The sequence below is a fragment of the Bemisia tabaci genome, chromosome 2 (assembly GCF_918797505.1).
Source record: "Bemisia tabaci chromosome 2, PGI_BMITA_v3".
Lineage (NCBI taxonomy): Eukaryota > Metazoa > Arthropoda > Insecta > Hemiptera > Aleyrodidae > Bemisia > Bemisia tabaci.
In genome coordinates this window covers 31,472,320-31,494,110 of record NC_092794.1, presented here as the reverse complement: position 1 = coordinate 31,494,110, position 21,791 = coordinate 31,472,320, and the positions used below count along the sequence as shown (strand labels likewise).

The window sequence follows — 21,791 nt, the reverse complement described above, 5'->3', positions numbered from 1 at the left end:
TGGTAAGTGAGTGCTTTAGACTCCTGACAACAGAAGTGCGATCTCAAAATAGGAGAAAAATGACGAGTAGCTGAAAATATGGAACCAATTGATGCGATATATCGCATGCCGTTCTGACACAAAATATGGCGTCCATCGAATCACCTTAAACCAAGTGTGAACCGACCAGCATTTCTTATCACGGCGGCTTACGGGAAAAGCAAGGACTGCTTGTGTTTTTTCGAAATGTTTTAATTCAATCGATATTAATTTGTGCAAATTTTGCTGTAAATAGATGGTCAAAGCCATAATGAATCCATGAATGTATGTTACTCCTGGATAATATTCATTTATGGACTCAATTTCAGACTTATTACCGGCCTATACTTAGCTGGTTCAATGTGTGTGGACTTAGCCGACGAACGGAGCCGTTCGGGAGTGGGGAGCGCTGAGCGCGAGTCTCTGCGTATGCGTCATCGCAAGTCGCTGCACATTAGTCTCCAGAGAACTGGACAAAACAGCCTCCAAAAGTGACTTCAACGGCGATCCAGTACTTTGCGACTCTATTATACTCTATGGTTACGTGTGTCTATGGTTGGCTGCCACCTTTTTCGTTTGGAGGCTTTCCAGTGTTGTCGAGTTTAGACTTTGTCCGGAGGTGGCTACCGCCACGCGCCACCCATGATTAGCATTTGGGGTTGCCAAACAAGCCTTTTTTCGTAAATTCAGTTTTAGTAGCTCTGCAATGCTAAATCAGCATCCGGCATTGCTAAACTAGTATTTTTTCGTAAATTCAGTTTTAGTAGCTTTGCAATGCTGAAATAGGAACGGGTGTTGTCAAACCAGATGAATAAAAATGGTGTTTTACCATTAGGATTCATTGAGTTTTGGTACTTCTATGCAATGCTGAATCAGGAAGTTGACATCTCGCACATTTTTTTAGCACCTGGAAAATGCTGATTTGACAACGGCCGTTCCTACTTTGGCATCATTGCTTTTTTTCCTTGTGATCAACAAGAAAGCATTAGTTCAAATTATCAAAGTCCAGTTGCTCAAAGTTTGAATGTAAATTACCAAGATTCCAGAAAGGATCGTGTAAAATCGCGAGGTAGAGGTTTAATGCGAGGCAGAATAATTAGGTATAGAAGAGCAAAGAATTAAAAAACCTCCAAATTATCTTAAGGATTATGTAACTAAGTAAAGGAATTAGAGACAAATTGTATGTTTAAACTTTGTGAAAAAAAATGGCATGTTCCTAATTAGGTAAGTCTTGTTAATTAGTAACTATGGATATAAATAGCTAGTTCCTCAAAGTGCGTTCATTCATTTATTGAACATAACATTTACGCTAAAAAAAAAAAAAAACTGTGTGAGTAAGGTTTGCATGCAAAAGTTCCCTTCAGCATGCGTTTAAATTTCTTCGGATGGACCGCTTCATAAACATTATTTACACCAAATTGAGTTTTGCGACTTGCAAATCAAACCTGTACGAGAGGTTGTTGGCAATGGCTGAAAAGGGGTTGTTGGGCTTCTTTGCGACAGCATACTTCGTTCATTTCTTCTAAATTTTGCTCGCCTGTTTTGAAACCAAACCTGTGGACAGATGAAGATCATTTGATTTACCTTACCTACGCGTATGTATATACCACTCAAGGAAAATTGCTTAGCACTCAAATATAGACCAGTACCTACTTAAATTAAATAGATAGGTGTAAGTAGTGTCTCCGTCCTACCCCGGCCCTAAATCGGCGGCACTCAATGCGAGAGTACCTATATTGAGAGAGTATGGCCACTGGGCCCCATGGAGAGGCTTAGGACCCAAAAATGGCGGTGTGTTGTTTTGATTTTTGTTGAAGGGAGGGGGGTCATTGCCAACTTTTGACGGTTTTCACCAGCCGCACTTGCTGCCAACCTTACTACATCTAAGATAATTTTTCTCAAAAATTGCACACGATTAGCCTTAAAAATATGTAAAAGAAGTTGCAATAGTGCATTTGGGTAAAATTCTCGTTACAATTAGCAAAGAAAACTACATTTTGAGTCATTTTGCATAACATTAATTTATGGCGTCCGCCATTTTTGGGTCCTAAGGGCTCCATTCAGCCTAAGATGGCTGAGCCAATCAGAGGTGGTTGGTTAGAGTACCTGTATAGCGAGAGTATGGACAGATGTGAAACTCCGAAAATCCATCAGGCCTTCACCGATGCTTCTGCGAATAAAGTTAGGGCCCAGAAATGCAGCCAACCTATGAATTTCAATTATCCGGAACGATTTACTAATACTATTGTTACGAACCGTCGTTTATTAAGCACGTGTTTGACTCAGTTTTTGCATAAATTTACTCAATTTTGCGGAAGAACGCTCATTTCTGTACATTCTTGGCCATCTTGGTTAGAATTGGAACCTGCAGACTGGCAGTGAAATTTTGTGCGTTAGAAGTTGGTTAGAAGGGTGGCTGCACTTTTGGGCCCTAAGCCCTCCATGAAGCGATCTGTCCATACTCTCGCTATACAGGTAATATAGAGGTGGTAACACCAGTGGCCATACTCTCTCAATACATATAGTAGTCTAGGCAAACAAGGAAAAGAGCCTGCAAAAATCCCGGGTAGCAATGTTTTCATCGATTTCTATGTAATTTTTGACGCTGAATCCGGATTTCAACTTTGCGCCATTAAATTCGGACCGGAAAGTTGCCAAATTTGGCAAAAATGGCCTAAAATCGGACTTTTTTTCCGGATTATGGCCTGTAACTTGCCAAAAATTGATCTGACGATAAAATTAGTTATTTTCAGAAACAAAGCTCGTTAAATTTCCTATGAAAAAGTTCCGAAACACTTTTTTGCTCAAGGCAAAATCAAGCGCGCTGGCGGACTCCGAACTTTGTATAATGTGCGAAAATTGCGCATACTGTAATGTGTTGGATTATCCTTATTATTTACATCAATTCATTTCACTAAGTGTAAATTTTATCATCTTCACTTAATTTGTCCAGAAATTACTCGTCGGACGATTAAAACAGGAGACATCGGGCAAAAACCGCGAAAAACACAATTTTTGGTCATTTTTCAAAGTTCGGAACCCGCCAGCGCGCTTGATTTTGCATTGAGCAAAAAAGAGTGTAGGAACTTTTTTACAGGAAATTTAACGAGCTTTATTTCTGAAAATACCTAATTTTATCGTCAGATCAATTTTTAGCAAGTTACAGGTCATAATCCAGAAAAAAGGCCGATATTAGGCCATTTTTGCCAAATTTGGCAACTTTCCGGTCCGAATTTAATGGTGCAAAGTTGAAATTCGGAATCAGCGTCAAAAATTACGTAGGAACCACTGAGAGCATAACTACCCGGGATTTTTGCAAAAACCGCAAAAAAACGTAATTTTCGTTCATTTTTCAAAGTTCGGTGCCCGCCAGCGCGCTTAATTTTGCCTTGAGCAAAAAAGTGTATAGGAACTTTTTTATGGGAAATTTAACGAACTTTTTTTTTAAACAACCAAATTGTCGTTAGATCAATTTTGGACGAGTCACAGGCCATAACCCGCAAATAACCAAATTTTCGCTCATTTTTCAAAGTTTGGAGCCCGCCAGCGCGCTTGATTTTGCCTTGAGCAAAAAAGTGTTTCGGAACTTTTTCATAGGAAATTTAACGAGCTTTATTTCTGAAAATAACTAATTTTATCGTCAGATCAATTTTTGGCAAGTTACAGGCCATGATCCGGAAAAAAGTCCGATTTTAGGCCATTTTTGACAAATTTGGCAACTTTCCGGTCCGAATTTAAAGGCGCAAAGTTGAAATCCGGATTCAGCGTCAAAAATTACATAGGAATCGATGAAAACATTGCTACCCGGGATTTTTGCAGGCTATAGCCCTTTCATGGCTTATTTGCCTGAACTAATAGGTACTTTACTCAATGCTACGTCACAATGGGTGCTCCCATTAGAAATACATTGCAAGCACTCAATACTACGTCACTGCGCAGTAGAGTACCAAAACTAGTCCACGGGAATGACTGACCTGTGTAGATTGGTCTTGTTCAGGACAAGTCAAAGTAATATGAGAGGTGACTAGTGTAGGGAATAGAGGCGTGATGCTCGCAGAACATGCTAAAAGTCTGAGTGTTGAGAGATCAATATTGCTCGGCAATATCATTTACGACATTGCACCCTACTTCGTAGCAGGATAGATTACCCGCTAAAAATATGTTACAAGTTTTTTAGACCAGAAAAAGTGTATTGTCGATTGCAAAATCGTAATGGTCAACCAAAACATTTTAACCTGAGAAATATGTATTATGTTTGCAACATATTTTGCTGAAAGCGTGAACTTTCTATGGAATAAGTATACCTATGAATTTTAGAAATTTTCTGGGGGATACAATCCCACAGTCCCTCGCGGGAGGGTAACCCCCCCCCCCTCCCTGCAATCCCGAAGGGAATGTAGGATTGATACTTCCATGAGTCCTCATGGTCCTCATTCGCACACGGGCGCCAAATGTCTAGGCCCGCGACACTGCGTTCCGGTAAGGAACTAAGGGACTCGGTTATTGTATCGAGTAGGGGGTCGAAACGATCGCAAAGGCGGTATACTACGTATACGTGCCAAAATAAAAGGGAAAGGAAATGAAATGAGGATATGATTACTTGTGCAATCAGAGAGAATAAAACAAAAACATCAGAGAAATTTATACGCAATGAAAGTATAAGAAAACAACACAAGTGGGCTCGTTGGGATTCGGAACTCAAACTTTACTATCGTTGAGCAGTTTTTTGACCCCTACGGTATGCCGCAATCAGACGCTGAATTTAGCAGCTGAATGTGGAAGTCAACAGTCATCGTCCAACGGCTGAAATTTAGCAAATTCGAGTTATTTTCATCCAGATGTGTATCAAATCTACTCGAATAGTTCAGACAAATTCAAAATTGGTCCGATGGTTGCTGAGAATCGTTGCTGATGAATTTTGCGCGTCACGCGCAAAATTCAGGCATCGGGCCGATGACTTCCACATTCAAGCCACATTCAGCTCCCACATTCAGCGTGTGATTGCGGTGCCACCGATAATCTTCTAAAGAAGTAAACATGAACTTTTGCTACTTCAGCAAGTCGAATCGCGAAAGTGGATCCATGGATTGTCACTTTCCTCCTCCCGATATGTTGTAATAGTGAAATATAGTATTAGTGCAGTCAGGTTGGCAATGACTGTAATGCCACACCTGAGAGGACAGTGCGCATGCGCAAGGTGAAGGTGATCCAAGAGAGGTTATCTGTTATCTGTTATCAGCTGCTGCCCGAATGGCTTGTTCGTGATTAACGATGAATAAAACTATAATTCCGTAAAGTGCGTTGATTCATTTTCATCTCATCGAACATAACATGGTGCCGAAACCCGATGGTTTTCCGCGATCGAAAAAGTAATTACGGTATACGGTTACGGAAAAGTCGCGAGTGCTACTGCCATGTGCCAGTGACAACCATTGAAGCTTAAGATTGTGCCATCAATCAAAGCAGGTAGCCTGCAATTCCTGCAAAGATCAAGAAATAGTGTGCCAACACAAAGCATGAGCAATGCCGAACACAAGTGCAAATGGAGAGACCGATGGAGGAACAGCATCCCATGGGTCCACGAAAGCAATATCTGCCAAGATAAAGCCGCTGGAAATTGTGGCTGGAGCGAACATGGCTGAACGCTGGGAGGTTTGGAAGGCTAAATTCGAAATCTTCATGTGTGCGACGACGTGTGATGGAGAGTCAGATGCAAGAAGAAATTGTTTGCTATTACAATTTCTTGGGGATGATGCATATAGCATATACGCATCATTTAATAAGAAGTACAACAAACTCACACATAAGCAACTCATAGAATTGTTTGATGCACATTTCAAGCCAGAAAAGAATGTGGAAATGGCTTTATATAAATTAATAAACAGAAAACAAAAAGAAGATGAGACATTGGATGAGTTCGTCACAAGTTTGAAGAATTTAAGCCTGGCCTGTAACCTAGACAATCAAAGGGATAAAATTGTCAAAGCAATTATGATTGCAAATTTGCTTCCAAAGTTTGAAGAAGTGAGAATCCAAGTATTGATGAAGCAGGATGAAACATTGGAGAATGCCATCAAAATCATCAAAACATTTGATGCATCAAGGCGTCAGGTGCAGGAGATGGATGCAACTGAACCTGTGGTAGGCAAGATCAGCAGACGTTATCAAGATGATGCAAGGCAAAGTACAGAGCAGCGCAGTCATCAAAGAACCACCAACAGTGCTAAGCAGTATGCGAGTGGTCCGAAGCACAAGGGACAATCAAGTCGGCGGTACGGTTCTTCTAAGGTGCAAGCCGATGACTCGAGAAGGACGGGAAACTACAGTAGGTGCAAAAACTGTGGAAATACCAAACATTATTCTGGAAGGTGCCCTGCCATTGGGAGAAAATGTGACAATTGCAATGGGTCAAATCACTTCTCAAGAGTGTGCAAGTATGCTGAGCGAAAAGTGAGACTGGTGGATGAGGAGTCGACTGATAGCGACGATTACTATTCGGAAGATGATGGTCCTGAGCTATTCATTGGTGCGATCGAATCCAAGCAGGAGGACGATCAGTGGTATGTAACTCTAAATGTCAATGACTATTATGCAAATTTTTTAGTTGATACAGGTGCCCAAGCGAATGTAATCCCTGCTAATTTTAGTAAAAGAATAATAGGCAAAAGACCCATCCTAAAAACTAATGTCAAATTAACTTCAGTGACTGGAGAAAAAATGCAAGTTGTTGGTGAGTGCAATCTCAGATGTGTCAATGAGCAAGCGGGCAACCCTGCTAAAAATGTTCCATGTGGATTCACGTGGAAATGACCCGATTTCCATGTGATTTCATGGAAATCGTCTGACTTCCATGTCCTTCGACATGGAAATCATAACGTTTCCATGAAACTCACATGGAAACCAAGTCATTTCCATCAAGCCGTCATGGAAATGAAAACATTTCCTTGTGAGCTCGACATGGAAATCATAACGTTTCCATGCAACTCACACGGAAACCAAGTCATTTCCATCAAGTCTTCATGGAAATGAAAATATTTCCTTGTGAGCTCGACATGGAACTCATAACACTTCCATGCAACTCACACGGAAACCAAGTCATTTCCATCAAGCCTTCATGGAATTGAAAATCCCCTTCTCAGTTCGGCATGGAAATAAAAATTGCGGATTTAAACATGAATTTCGCGGCTTTAAATTCTTTCAATTTTTGGGCAATTCTAAACTGGACATACGCTCCGACATGCGCAACATGCGAAAATTACACATCGGAGCGTGAGTGTCGCGTTTGAAGCATAACTACGATGTTGAAGGCGCTCCGCAAGGTGCGCGCCAAGGAATTATACTCGGTATACGGTTCAAACCAGAGATGCAAGATTTTATATGTAACTTCATAAAATGAAATTTCGTGAATTCCAATCATTTTTGAAAACTTCTTTGCTATGGGCTCATTATGACATGAAAAGGAAAAATCTTAAGTTTTGGAAGGGGGGGGGGGGGGGAATGAAGGGAAAAAGGAAAAAACCGAAAGAAGAGCTATACGATCATTGTTGCGGATTGAATTAGCAGTCAAATTTTTTCTTCTTAGGCGTATGTTTAGAAAGGAGGTGAAGAAGATCCCCATATCAGGGTGATCGAAAAAAGTCTCAATTTTGGTCATCACTTAAGTACTTTTTCATCAGAAGGTAGTGTTTAGCATGTTATGTTTTTATCTTCAGTTATTAAATCCTCTAAATTTTTTTGTAAAGAATTTGAAAAGAATTGCTGGAACCAATTTTTTTTAATGATATGATTTCGATCTCAGCCCCTGAAAATCAAGTACCTGAAATTTTATGAAGCTCAATAATTAAAGAAATGTGCCAAAATGTATGATGGATAAAAGCTTAGTATGTACTTACATCTACACTCAAGTGAAAGCAATAATAAGCACAATAATCTTAAAAAGTACATGGTGTACTCAAAGCTCCCTGATGAAAATTAGGGCCACCCTTTCAGACATACTTTGTGGGCAGGCCATCTATGACAGCCATGGGAACTTGTTTGACGGGTATATGTCAGTATGTAATTGATATCAGCGCATAGACCTTCTTGGACTTGTAGGATTTTCTATATCATAGCAGCGTAGTTTTTCAAAGTTCGCATGTTAGCAGTTCCAAACCCACATGTATCTTCCACTAGGCATGTGTAAAGAGAATCTTTCAGCTAAATATGCATCATGCAAAGTAATAATGGATGACATCTGTCATGCAGACATACTCAATAAAATAGAAAATGAACAAACAACACTCACCAACTCGCTCAAATCTGTAATCCACTGGGTCAGAAAAATCCACTTGAAGACAATGAATCCAAATTTCCGATTAGAACTGGTGCAGGTACGAAGGAACTTTTGAAAACACGATGAGTGCATTGTAAAAATATCTAAAGCACTCTTTAACGTAAGAGAAAAATTAGCACCATGATTTAATAGCTGATCAATACAGAACACCACTCTCAGAAAAGCACTGACACAACACGATTTTTCAGTTTAGTTTTAGAGGAGAAAGCATTTTTCAAAAGCGACATCATAGATCCACAGCTTAAATAATTTCACGATTTACTACGATCATTGATGATATTAAGGTAGCCATCGATTCTCTACCCGACGTTCCTTCCACACATGACAGGAAACATCTACAGGCATAGAGCAAATGGCACTGAGCAGCAATGTACATCTGATAAGGCAAGCTCTTGGAAGTGTCGATCTGCAAAAATACAAAGCGGGAGACAGATCATCAAATTGATCTACCTATGGTTAATGGCCGTCCTTGGAGACAGACAATAAACTACGTAACAATATATCAACCACCTTTTGATAACAGAACGAATTTAAAATGAGAGCAAGACCCTTCCTTATGGAGGGAGGGCCAAGAAACATTTAAAAACGGAACATTTTACAACTTACAGGTCTGAGCCACTGAATATAATACATTCCACCAGTCAATAAAATTTTAAATTTTGAATGTTGATGGATAACCTGATTGCCAGTATACATTGAGTTGAAACCAGTTGAAACATCTGATACGTAGAGCGGTTCATTCTTATAGAAGCTTCCGAAGTAGTTCCAGATAGGTACTTTAAAATTAGACACCGGTCAAATGTAGTACAAGAGAGGAAATGGGTGCAACAAAACTTTAATTGTCCTTGATTCTTTTGTGAAAGGTGTGAAAGTGAAAAATTATTCATTAAATTACTTACTTGAGGTGATGTGGTGATGTGAGACTGTGAGAAGGGAAGGAGAGAGATAAATATAACCTAACTGTTGTGAAGACGTTCCTAGTTCCTGGAATAATCGTTCCTTGCCGATACTTCCAGGGTTGTATTTATTATCTAAATAATTATCAGGCAAATGTTTTCAAAAGAATTAAAATACAAAAACTGGCTTTCTATAATCATTATAGCGGCTGATTTTCACTCATTTTCATACGCAACCTCGATAAAAAGGCAAAAGGCGGAACCGCGGAATGGTCCCTCGTCCAACTGTTCGATGTCCAACTCGCACTCGGAACTCCGGACCATTATTCAATTCAATCCACCCAGCCAGCCAAGCCACGCCATGCTGTGAATTTCAAAATGAAAACTTAATTTGATCTACTTTTCATGATTCTTAACGAAGAATCGATTGTAATATCGGCGTCTACTTGACTATACTCAGTTTCATCGAACACAGGTAAATTATCTCTCTTTCAATTCTTGACGACGGACACACCTAAGTATGAGCCTGTCACCTTGTACTTACATTACACATTTGTCATGTCAAGCTATACTGATCAAGTAACTCGAGTTTAATTTTCTTTGCCGATTTACGATTCAGTCGATATGTTCTAACGAGCGAGGTAATTGTGAATTCTATTCTCTTGGTTTGCGAATGCATTTACTACCATGTGCTATTCCTAACCGTGGTTACGAAGTTGATCGAAGAGTCTACGTCTAATAAATCTATCCACTCCTTCCGTGGGAAGGGAGATAATCTTTCATCTATTTAGCATTGAAGGGAAAGACCAGAATCAAGATGGTGGATCTTCTGTTGCACTCTCTAAGTGCAAATCTTATTATCCGCGGACTTCATCACAAGTATAAACTTCCCAACTCTTGCAGGCGAGTGCTGTTGGAACATCCTCATACTGCCTGCATTTTCCTTGTGTCTTCAAAAGAATCAAGGACAATTAAAGTTTTGTTGCACCCATTTCCTCTCTTGTACTACATTTGACCGGTGTCTAATTTTAAAGTACCTATCTGGAACTACTTACGAAAGCTTCTATGAGAATGAACCGCTCTACGTATCAGATGTTTCAACTCAATGTATACTGGCAATCAGGTTATCCATCAACATTTAAAATTTTATTGACTGGTGGAATGTATTTTATTCAGTGGCTCAGACCTGTCAGTAGTAAAATGTTCCGTTTTTAAATGTTTCTTGGCCCTCCCTCCATAAGGAAGGGTCTTGCTCTCATTTTAAATTCGTTCTGTTATCAAAAGGTGGTTGATATATTGTTACGTAGTTTATTGTCTGTCTCCAAGGACGGCCATTAACCATAGGTAGATCAATTTGATGATCTGTCTCCCGCTTTGTATTTTTGCAGATCGACACTTCCAAGAGCTTGCCTTATCAGATGTACATTGCTGCTCAGTGCCATTTGCTCTATGCCTGTAGATGTTTCCTGTCATGTGTGGAAGGAACGTCGGGTAGAGAATCGATGGCTACCTTAATATCATCAATGATCGTAGTAAATCGTGAAATTATTTAAGCTGTGGATCTATGATGTCGCTTTTGAAAAATGCTTTCTCCTTTAAAACTAAACTGAAAAATCGTGTTGTGTCAGTGCTTTTCTGAGAGTGGTGTTCTGTATTGATCACCTAGTAACTCATGGTGCTAATTTTTCTCTTACGTTAAAGAGTGCTTTAGATATTTTTACAATGCACTCATCGTGTTTTCAAAAGTTCCTTCGTACCTGCACCAGTTCTAATCGGAAATTTGGATTCATTGTCTTCAAGTGGATTTTTCTGACCCAGTGGATTACAGATTTGAGCGAGTTGGTGAGTGTTGTTTGTTCATTTTCTATTTTACTGAGCATGTCTGCATGGTCCAAATATCATGTGCTCCCATTGGGACGCTTGTCTCCTTTGTCTTGATTCTAAGATTTATTTAATTTCCGTGAGCAATTTGGATGGTACTGAAACCTTCTTGTGATCATTTTTATGCAAATGGTTTTCTTTCCATGAAAAATTGTCACGGAAATGATTTCGTTTCCATGAAAAATTTTCACGGAAGTGATTTCGTTTCCATGAAAAATTTTCATGGAAATAAGCCACATGGAAATCAGCCACACGGAAATCAGCCACATGGAAATATTTCCTGTTCCATTTTTCCGTGTCATTTTTTCATGGAAATCAACTTCATGGAAATCATCCACACGGAACATTTTTAGCAGGGAAAGCCCATGTAATTAAATTTATTGTGGCGGAAATTAATACACCCCCAATATTAGGTTATAAGACTTGTAAGCAATTAGGTATACTGCAACAAGTTAATGTAATTGCGGATGAATATAAATCAATAGTTCATCAATTTGAAGTGTTTAACACTGAAAAAAAACTTGTCCTAAATTTAAGGAAACATGTATCCTTAAAAAGTTTCCTAATTCCAACACGGTGTTAGCTTGGAACAAGCCAACAGTTATCTCGATCCAAGGTAACAAAATTGTGTTGAGTTAAGAAAACCATGCTTTCTTGAACCACGTATACGTTTTCTTGAAACAGACAAACGGATACTTGAAACGGGAAAACTGTTTCCTTAAAATTAGGAAACGAAGGAATCGCTCCTGTTTCCTAAATTTAAGGATCCGTGTGGTATTGATCGAAGAACCCTGTTTCCTTAGAATTAGGAAACGGAGAGAAGCAAAGCCGTTTCCTGAATTGAAGAATCCATGGAGTGTCGTTTGAAGAGATCAGTTTCCTTAAAATTAGGAAACGGGCATAGCATTTTCTGTTTCCTCAATGTAAGGATATATGTGATGTTGATCGAAGAAACCCATTTCCTTAAAATTAGGAAACAAAAAAATGACCAAACGCCTACTGAGGAGGTGGATGCAACGTGCCGTACACCACCATGTATTCGGCGAGTTGCTCAAGAGGGGCCTTCCAAATATACCGTCGCTCCTTTGGCGGAAGGGCGCATCTACACTTTGAGATGATGAGCCCTTCCGTCCGTATACCGCCATGCTCTCTACGGCTTACCTACGTGAAAATTTCGATGCACCCTTACGCCCATGAGTGACATCACGCTCATAAAAAACGTAACGCTAAATTTCCAATTTTTGGACCACTACTGACTTCTTCCCTCGTCACACTTTTGCGACGTAGGTCCCTATTCTTTCACACGTAAAAACAAAACGGCGTAACTCTCTCCTTGACCCTTTCTCTCCCTTAGAGCGTTACATATTATTTGAACGGTCCTTTACAGAAATCCGACCGAACCGCTTGGATGGCGTTATTCGTAAGATCCACTCCACTCCAAACAAATTCAGTATGTTTAAATTTAATCAATTAATCTCTTGTTCGTAAAGGATTTACGCGTCGGAAAGGTGGAGGTTTTGATAAAACGCAATTTTTGTGCCTTATCAAAAATATTGTTTTCAGTCCAAAATGTCAGAATGCTTTTTAGAAACGCACGGATCAGAGCCAAAGTTCCTTTAATATTTTTCGGTGAATTTTCTAATTCGACCAAAATTTCTTTAAATTTTTCTATAGAAAAGCGTGCGTCCGTTAATGTAGGTATAAATAAATAATGTGAAGCTTTTCAACATTTTACTGCAAGTACACTCTTTGAATCTGGTCGTAGCTTCGAACATTTTTAAGTGTCTTCAAATCCCAGAAAGCTTGACTCGGCCCGATATGTACTCATTAAAGTATTACCTATACATGCCTTTATCATCACCACATCTTTACCGCTATTCCGAGTACATTTTGAAAACTCCATAAAGATCATTTATCTTTTATGTGCCAATTTTATAGCCAACATTAAATAATCTTAGATTATTTTGTCTATACTTTATTAGAATTTTAAATCATATTTACTTTCAGTATGAGAAGCTGTTCTCACATGAGCCTCCTTGATTACGCATTAACCTTAATGATATGGGCGTCAGATTGGATAATCGAATGAGTGATAATTTACCTTCGAGAGACACGTATGAAAATCTGTCCTTTAACCAGACTTAAATAAAAAAATAATTTACACCGTGATCATACTATCTCCGAATGAAGAAGAAAGAGGAATACGTTGGTTAAGTCATGGCGACGATGGCCCACGGTCTTTAAATAATATCTGAGAACCGGCTGATAAACAGAGAGAAAAGGGAAATATGTGGATATTTAATATATTTAAATGATAATTGAGGTAGTATTTGCTAGACAAACCCAAGTTCTATTGAACGGTAGCAGGTGGGCATCTGTTTAGCCAAAGAGATAGATGCGAATGGGTTTAACATAGCAAAATAACTCCTCACCGCTCGCGAGGGTAGGATGGCCGAGTGGACTACGGTGTCGGAATTTCTCTCTTTCCGGGACAATGTCGAAGGTTACAGGATCAAATCTCAGCCAGGGCGAAACGGAGTTCTTCATCAGGATACCAGAGGGAGCGCGAAGCGCGTCAACTACGTAAAGGAATTCATCCCCGGCAGTACCAACAATAGAGGTATGCGCTTCGACGGATATGGACACTAGGCGGGGGGGAGCGATTCCTCAAGGCAGCGACGCGGCGGGAACGGCCGTTTCCTAATTTTAAGGAAACGCTTGCAGGTACTGTTTCCTTTTTTTCGAGGAAGCGTTTCCTGAAAACAACACAACGCGTACTTACTTTTAGGAAACTCTTCGCGCGGCGCTGTTTCCTAATTTGAAGGAAACGTTTTCGTGCTTCAATGTAACAGGAGTTTTGGTTCAAGAAATCGCGTTTTCTTCGACCAAGGCAATACCGTCTTCTTCATTCAAGACTTCGTTTCTTGTCCACTTTCTTCAAGTATCCAATTTTCTTAGGTCAACACGGCGTCGCCTTGAATTTAGGAAACGTTTTTTTCAGTGAAAGGAATAGGTCGCATTAAAAATTGCAAGTGTAAAATAAAAATAAATGATAGTCCGAAACCGACAGCTGAGCCACCGAAAAAAATTCCTTATAGATTGCGTAGGAGAGTTTGGACAGAACTGAAAAGAATGAGGCAATTAGGAGTAATTGGAAGAGTAACTGAACCTACTGAGTGGGTCAATCCAATTGTAACGGTGTCAAAACCGAATGGAGAAGTAAGAATCTGTCTAGATCCTCATGCCTTAAATAAAGAAATTATAACGCCAAAACATTACATTCCAACATTAGATGATGTTAAAGCAAAATTAAAAAATTCAACTGTATTTACAACATTGGATGCCAAATCAGCCTTTTGGGCCCTAGAGTTAGACGAAGAAAGCTCTAAATTAACAACCTTTGCCACTCCATTTGGGAGATTCAAATTTTTGAGACTTGCCTTTGGTCTTACTTGTGCGAGTGAAATGTTTAAAAGCAAAATGTATGAATTATTTGGAGACATTCCTAATCTGATAATCTATATTGATGATTTTTTGATTTATGGAGACAAGAAAACACATGATGAGACCCTCAAAAAAGTACTCAAGAGAGCAGAGGAGCTAGGTCTGAAATTTAATCTGAAAAAATGTAAATTTGCAAAACCCAGTTTAGATTTTTTAGGTCATGTTTGGTCAAAAGATGGCGTTAAAGTCGATCCCAAAAGAATTGAAGCAATCCAAAACTTAAAACCTCCAAGAACACTAAAAGCTGCAACGGTTTTTAGGGATGATAAATTATATTGCCAGTTTTGTTAAAAATCTTCAATTAGAAATCCCAAATTTGCGTAAATTGCTCAAGAAAACAGTTAATTTTAAGTGGGAAAAATACATCAGGAAGAATTTGATCATGTTAAAGATTTAATAACTAAAGCTCCGGTGCTAGCGTACTACGATGTAAATTTACCAATAACGCTCAATGTTAATGCCTCAAAAGACGCTGTAGGGGCAGTAATAATGCAAAATAACAGTCCAATCGCATATGCATCTTCAACATTAACACAAACTCAGAGTAAAGCAGGACAAATTGAAAAAGAATGCTTAGGTATTTTATTTGGCTGTACTAAGTTTCATGACTATTTGTTTATGTCGAAAGTTACTGTAGAAACAGACCATAAGCCATTAATTACATTGTTTAAAAGAGAAATTAGTAAATGTCCCATAACTCTTCAAAGAATTCGACTAAAATTGTTACGATATAACATACAAGTAAAACATGTACCTGGAAAACAAATGTATATATCAGACACCCTTTCAAGAACTCCAATTAATAGAGCTGAAATAATGGAACAAATTGAGCGTGAAACTAATTTACACATAAGTGTAATAACAAAAAATCTAGCTATATTAAAGAAAAAACTAGATGAAATAAGATCAATGTATAATAATGACTCAATTTTATTGCAAGTAATTGATTTCTGTAGATCAGAGTGGCCAGTTAAAGTGGAAGGTGAGCTAAAGCACTATTTTCACTGTAGAGATGAACTGTCATACCATAATGGTATTCTTTATAAAAACTCAGCAGTTGTAATTCCGTGTGAATTGAGAGAACAAATGCTAGAAATTGTGCATGAAGGTCACTTTGGTATACAGCGATCACTGAGTCAAGCCCGAGGTCTAATTTTCTGGCCCAACATGTCAAAAGAAATTACAGAGAAAGTACAAAATTGTAATGTCTGTAATATGTTTCAGAATAACAATAGACGAGAAAGCCTGCTTCCCCACGAAATTGCAGATTATCCTTACCAAAAAGTAGGCATGGATTATATGGAATTCAACAAAGATCTGAACATAGTGATAGTGGATTACTATTCTCAATATCCAGAAATAACAAAAATCAGTAGTACCAAGGCCAGTAGCCTCATAACACAGGTAAAATCCATATTTGCTAGGAATGGAATTCCTGAAATTATTTTTTCTGATAATGGACCTCCATTTAATTCTAAGGAATTTATCAAATTTTGTAATCTATGGTCAATAAAATCTGAAACTTCTAGCCCTCAATATGCTCAATCCAATGGTTTAGTTGAAAGAACAATTCAAACACTGAAGAAAATGTTAAAGAAATGTGTAGAATCAAAGCAAGATCCTTACATAGCTTTGTTAAATTTTAGAAATTCAGCTAAAGGCAAAATGCCTTCCCCTGCGAAACTGTTAATGTCGCGTAATCTAAGAACAAAAATGTATGTTGATAAGTCTATGCTAAAACCACAAGCAGTCCCATATGAGACATTTCATAACTTGAAAACTGAACAGGTGGAGCAAATGAAAAAATAGCACAAGGGTCATGGAGAATTATCAGAATTCCAAGCAGAAGACCAGGTATTCTTTAAAAAATTATGGAAAGGTGATTGGGAACCTGGCAAAATTGTTAAAAAATGTCAACAACCCCGATCTTATGTAATAGAAAGTAAAAATGGAAAGCAATACAGGAGAAATCGATTATTTATCAAACCTAGAAAAGACTGTCAGGATGAAGATAATCTAAATAGAGGTAATAAGATCTTGAAAAAACCTCAAACAGAGGACAATAAGGATAGCTGCATTGTAGTGGAAAAAACAGCAGAAGTACAGAAATCAAACGCTTCAGAAAATGAGTTAGAAGAAGATATCCAATTTTTATTTGAAAGTCCAAGTACTTCTCAAATTGATCGAAATTCTAATAATGATCAACAAGAAAGCATTAGTTCAGATTATCAAAGTCCAGTTGCTCAAAATTCAAATGTAAATTTCCAAAATTCCAATAAGGATCATGTAAAATCGCGAGGTAGAGGTTTAATGCGAGGCAGAATAATTACAGAAGAGCAAAGAATTAGAAAACCTCCAAATTATCTTAAGGATTATGTAACTAAGTAAAGAAATTAAAGACAAATTGTATGTATAAACTGTGTTAAAAAAAAAAAAAAAAAAAAAGGGAATTGTTGTAATAGTGAAATATAGTATTAGTGCAGCCAGGTTGGCAATGACTGTAATGCCACACCTGAGAGGAAAGTGCGCATGCGCAAGGTGAAGGTGATCCAAGAGAGGTTATCTGTTATCTGTTATCAGCTGCTGCCCGAATGGCTTGTTCGTGATTAACGATGAATAAAACTATAATTCCGTAAAGTGCGTTGATTCATTTTCATCTCATCGAACATAACACGATATGGGACTGACGTCCCAGTCAAATGCGTTTTTGAAGAAATGATCGATTCCCATCATTACTTCAGCTCCACTATTCATGTGCAAATGATGGCACGCTCCGGCAACAAAGGCTCTGTGACGAAATCATTTTTGTCTCCTGAGTCTCCATAATGTATACATCATAGTGATCAAATGATCGTATTTATGCTAAAAGGAGCTATGTTCCACGCAAAACCTACGCACATAGTTCCTTTTAGCATAAATACGTCCAAATGTCCAATCACTCAGAAAAATGGCTCACGGAGCGAGCCGAACGTCACTTGTGATCGGGGGTCCAGGGGGCGCAGCCTAGGGTGTGGCTGCTCATTTTTGTGTTTTTCGAAATCCGAAAAGCGCTACCTCTAAAAAGTTTCTCTTTGGTGTATAAATAAACATACTTTTTGAAAAATTCCAAAATTTTAACTTTAGGTAACCCACCTCTCACGGGGCAAAAAGGGCCTAAGTGCAAAGTTTGAATTATGCATTTTTAAAGTGTCATTCCAAGATTGAAATCGAAAGTTACGGATCTTCGGACGGAAATTTCGTCCGTTTTGCCGTATAGTGCATTTTAAAGGCATGAATAGGTAGCCTCTGAAACATATTTGCTTACACACCTTACTTACCTGACGCCAAAACGCGACGCGACGCGACGTCGGTCCGCGGAAACCCCTATTGGACTTTTTGTTCCTTTAATAAGTAAAACGACCTTTAAATGGACCGCATTAAAAACAGAAAGGTACCAAGCCACATCAGCTATTGCCAAAAATCGGCTGGTTAAATATTTTACATAAAAACAGTTTTGCGGATTTTCGTGCAAATTTCAGTGAAATTTTCCTATAGTACGAAGCAAATTCCTTAACATTTTCAAAGGGATGCGTACAAACGTATTTTCTCGTAAAAAATTAAATTGCCCAGTTAAAATTGGCAATAGCTGTTGTGGCTTGGTTCCTTTCTGTTAAACGCGGTCCAAATAAAGTGAGGCACATCAAAATGGGCACATCAAATGAGGCACATCATTTCCGTTTGGGGGACTGTTGTCACAGGGTTAGTAATCCTACGGACCCCAGCTGTTAGCCCTTGCCTTAACGGGGGTAGTGGAGATAGTCACCGGCCTCTGGACGTATGAACCACCCGTGAAAAGGGTAGGCAGCAGGGCTCTGAGCTGAAGTGGAAGCAACCTGTCTCGGAGAGGCAACTCCGAAATCAAACCCTGGTTCTCCAGGTTGGGGGTTGAGTCATCAGGCTGACTCCCCGTTACTTGTAAAATGTTTTTTCCTGTCAAAAGACGCAACATAACAAGCCTCGGTACCACTGGAAACAAACGGACACGTTGACAAATATTAAGAAAACGGACATTGATATTTGGGACGTGGAATGTCCAAGGCATTTTGAATAAGCTACCGGAAGTGATATCGGAGATCCAGAAGCTTGAAGTGGATGTCGCTGTTCTTACTGAGACCAAGATGAAAGGGCACGGGTCAGAGAATTATGGTGACTATGATCTGTTCTACAGCGGCGTGGCCAAAGAGCAGCGTGCTCAGCAAGGAGTAGCAATACTCTTGCGGAAAAGCCTACGTAAGTTTGTGGGCACTTGGGAGGCCGTCAACCAGCGAATTATCACAATGAACCTCAACCTATACGGACATAAGATCACGCTGCTCGGAGTGTACGGTTCGGTTAGGTTAGGTTAGGTTGCGTGTAAGGACCAATCTTTGAAGATCTGAATGATGAAATCCTGAACGTTGGTGCTGGCAGGGAAGCCATTCTTATGGGTGATTTGAACAGCAGAACGGGACGACGAGTCAACTGTAAAGTTGTCGGACCGTTTGGAGAGGATGCTGTTAATGATAACGGTGATCGGCTCATCTCAATTTGTCCTCAAAGTGAGAAGAGAATTTTGAATGGCTTTTTTCAACACAAAGACATCCATAAGTATACCTGGGTCCAGCCAGCGCGAGGATTGAAATCCATCATCGATCATGTGATTGTAAAGCGCTACTAAGCTGAAATTGCAGCAAGTTAGAGTGTGCAGGGGACTCTCTTGCGGCAGTGACCATCATTTCCTCCGAGCAGATATAGCGTTTCCTGTTAAAGCAGGTGCCTGATCAATAGCAGGGACCGGGGATGCAAGAGCGTGAGGTAAGATACAACATCGAAAGTTTGGAGCACCTTACAAGGGGAACTTACGGACCTGCCGCCTCCGATTGGGCTGAATTTTTTTTTACAGACTCTATGGACCAATTCTAGAGGTCAATTTGAGCCGTTTTCCCGAATGCGCAATAGGAAGGGCGTAAAAAATTCCCAAAAGTTGCGTTTTCGGCGTGTGATTTGGTCGTGCGGCGCGTGGCAACACTGAAGCAGCCTCTAGTACCGCTTTATCGGCCTGAAGGTTTCAGCAGAGTCCGGAGCCCTACTGCACACGTACTGGCTCCATGATAGTGATGTCCCGGGTTCGATCCTCGACTTTTTATTTTCCGCATGATCACGTAACATTTTATTTTTAATTCTTCATCCGCATTTATGAATCAAGCAGTTCCGATCACTATCCCCCCCCCCTCCCTCATTTTACGTACATTTTCCCCCGATATTTATTCACATTGGCCACATATAATCGTATGAAACTTCATTGATATAAATTAATGAATTAAAAAGCAAAGGGCTAAAATAATGTGTTTCTTGGTGACCCTTGCATGCACATGGGTTTGGGGTTGCTCTTCAATTTATTTACACATTACATATTTTTCCAGGAAAACATTTGAAGATAATGTAGTAACAAATAAGGTTTTCTTTTGCTTTTTAATTTATTAATTTATATCAATGTCTTTAAATATCAATTAAATGTCGTGGAGAGTTGTCCGGAGGTTTTTTCGTCTCAAAAGGGCTAAAACAAGGCTGTTGTTTGTCACCAACACTATTTAAGGTATACCTAGAGCACGTTTTAGAGGAATGGAAAAAGAAGGTTGCAGGAATGGGCGTTCCACTCCTTGATGGGCAGACCCTTTATACTCTATGCTTTGCCGATGACCAGATCGTTGTAGCTCAAGATGAGGAAGATGCAGATTACATGACGCGGAAGTTGGTCGAAGAATATCGGAAATGGGGCATGGACGTTAGTGTGTCCAAGACAGAGAAGCTGGTCGTGGGAGCAGCGCATCAACGGCAAAGCATAGAGCTTGAGGATGGACGGCGCATCGAAGAGTGTGACGAGTATAAGTATCTCGGTGTTTGGCTCGATCAGGATGGAAGGATGGATAGAGCAATTAAGGACAGGATCATCCAGGGCAGGAGAGCCATCGCGATGCTGAACGGGGTGCTCTGGGACCAGAGCATCTCGAAGGCAAACAAGCACCGGATATATGACGCCATCGTTAAAAGTATCGTGCTCTATGGTAGTGAAGTGTGGCTTTTGACGAAAAGAACGCAAGAAATGTTGAGGGCAACTGAAATGGATTTTTGGCGGCGATCTGCCGGCATTTCGAGACGGGACCGTGTCCGTAATGAGAGAATTCGCCAGGTGATGAAGGTTGAGAAAGATATCGTGCACGACGTCATGTCCAGGCAGTTATGCTGGTATGGACATGTGCAAAGAATGTCGGAGGAGAGGTTGCCCAAACATGTTTTGGATTGGGTACCACCTGGGAAGAGGCGACGGGGACGTCCCGTAAAGGGTTGGCGGCAGGGCGTTGACGAAGAGATGTTGCGGTGTCAGTTGCCCGATAACCTCTGGGAAGACAGGCATATGTGGCGTTTGGGTGTCGTAGAACGCCAGAGTGCGTTATAAAGCGACTTTATATATATATAATTTATATCAATGAAGTTTCATACGATTATATGTGGCCAATGTGAATAAATATCGGGGGAAAATGTACGTAAAATGAGGGGGCGGGGGATAGTGATCGGAACTGCTTGATTTAGAAATTCGGATGAAGAATTAAAAATAAAATGTTACGTGATCATGCGGAAAATAAAAAGTCGAGGATCGAACCCGGCCCGGGGTCGAGAGGGAATTGAAATTAATTTGATCGCCCTCCGAGTTCGCGAACGACCAAGCGTCGCTTTTCGATCGCGATACTCGATCAAGAGGCCAGAGCAGGTAAAAGAATTTCGGATCCCGAATCCCGAACTCAGAGGCGAATGGGGCGATTATTGTTTTCGTTCGAAGAACGAGAGGCAGTAGCGCGGGCAAACTGTTCAGTTCCCGAGATGGGATACAATTTCTGGCCGCATTGGCATCCCCTCGTAAGACAGGAGGGAATTAAAACCCGATCTCGATTGCCCTCCTCGAAAGACGCACACGGGGCTTCCGATCGAATTGATCTGGATCGGCTGAGTTTTTGCCCGCAAAGGCACTGGACTTTACCCCCGGATTCTTTCCTCCACGGCTAGTCCGCACACGCTGGACCGCGACAGCCGATCACTCCTTCCTTTCACGTTGGCATTGTGCTCATGCGTTCTCCCCTTTTACT

The 21,791-nt window shown here is 40.0% G+C and overlaps 3 protein-coding genes across 4 annotated transcripts in view; 2 read left to right on the top strand and 1 right to left on the bottom strand.

The window, feature by feature from the left end:
* Window positions 1-1,415, top strand: part of Xxylt (Xyloside xylosyltransferase) — a 167,718-nt gene extending 166,303 nt beyond the window's left edge. The window contains exon 4 of the mRNA XM_072297141.1: window positions 348-1,415. Within this exon, the coding sequence (XP_072153242.1) occupies window positions 348-431 (84 nt within the window). The 3' untranslated portion in view covers window positions 432-1,415. The remainder of the gene's footprint in view (window positions 1-347) is intronic.
* The window catches only part of LOC109038042 (uncharacterized), a 236,592-nt gene that overhangs the window by 55,767 nt on the left and 159,034 nt on the right, over window positions 1-21,791 (bottom strand). For both annotated transcript variants that reach the window (XM_072297137.1, XM_072297138.1), the window contains one exon: window positions 1,464-1,572. In XM_072297137.1, coding sequence (XP_072153238.1) covers window positions 1,464-1,572 — 109 coding nt within the window. The remainder of the gene's footprint in view (window positions 1-1,463; window positions 1,573-21,791) is intronic.
* On the top strand, window positions 4,374-16,901 carry LOC109038043 (uncharacterized). Its single transcript, XM_019052967.2, has 2 exons — window positions 4,374-6,578; window positions 15,856-16,901. Coding segments are annotated over exons 1-2 (1,038 nt in total). The 5' UTR covers window positions 4,374-5,541; the 3' UTR covers window positions 15,857-16,901.

What these genes read in the sequence shown, in the direction of transcription:
- LOC109038043 (XM_019052967.2), top strand. Translation starts at nt 5,542, where the DNA reads ATGCCGAACACAAGTGCAAATGGAGAGACCGATGGAGGAACAGCATCC.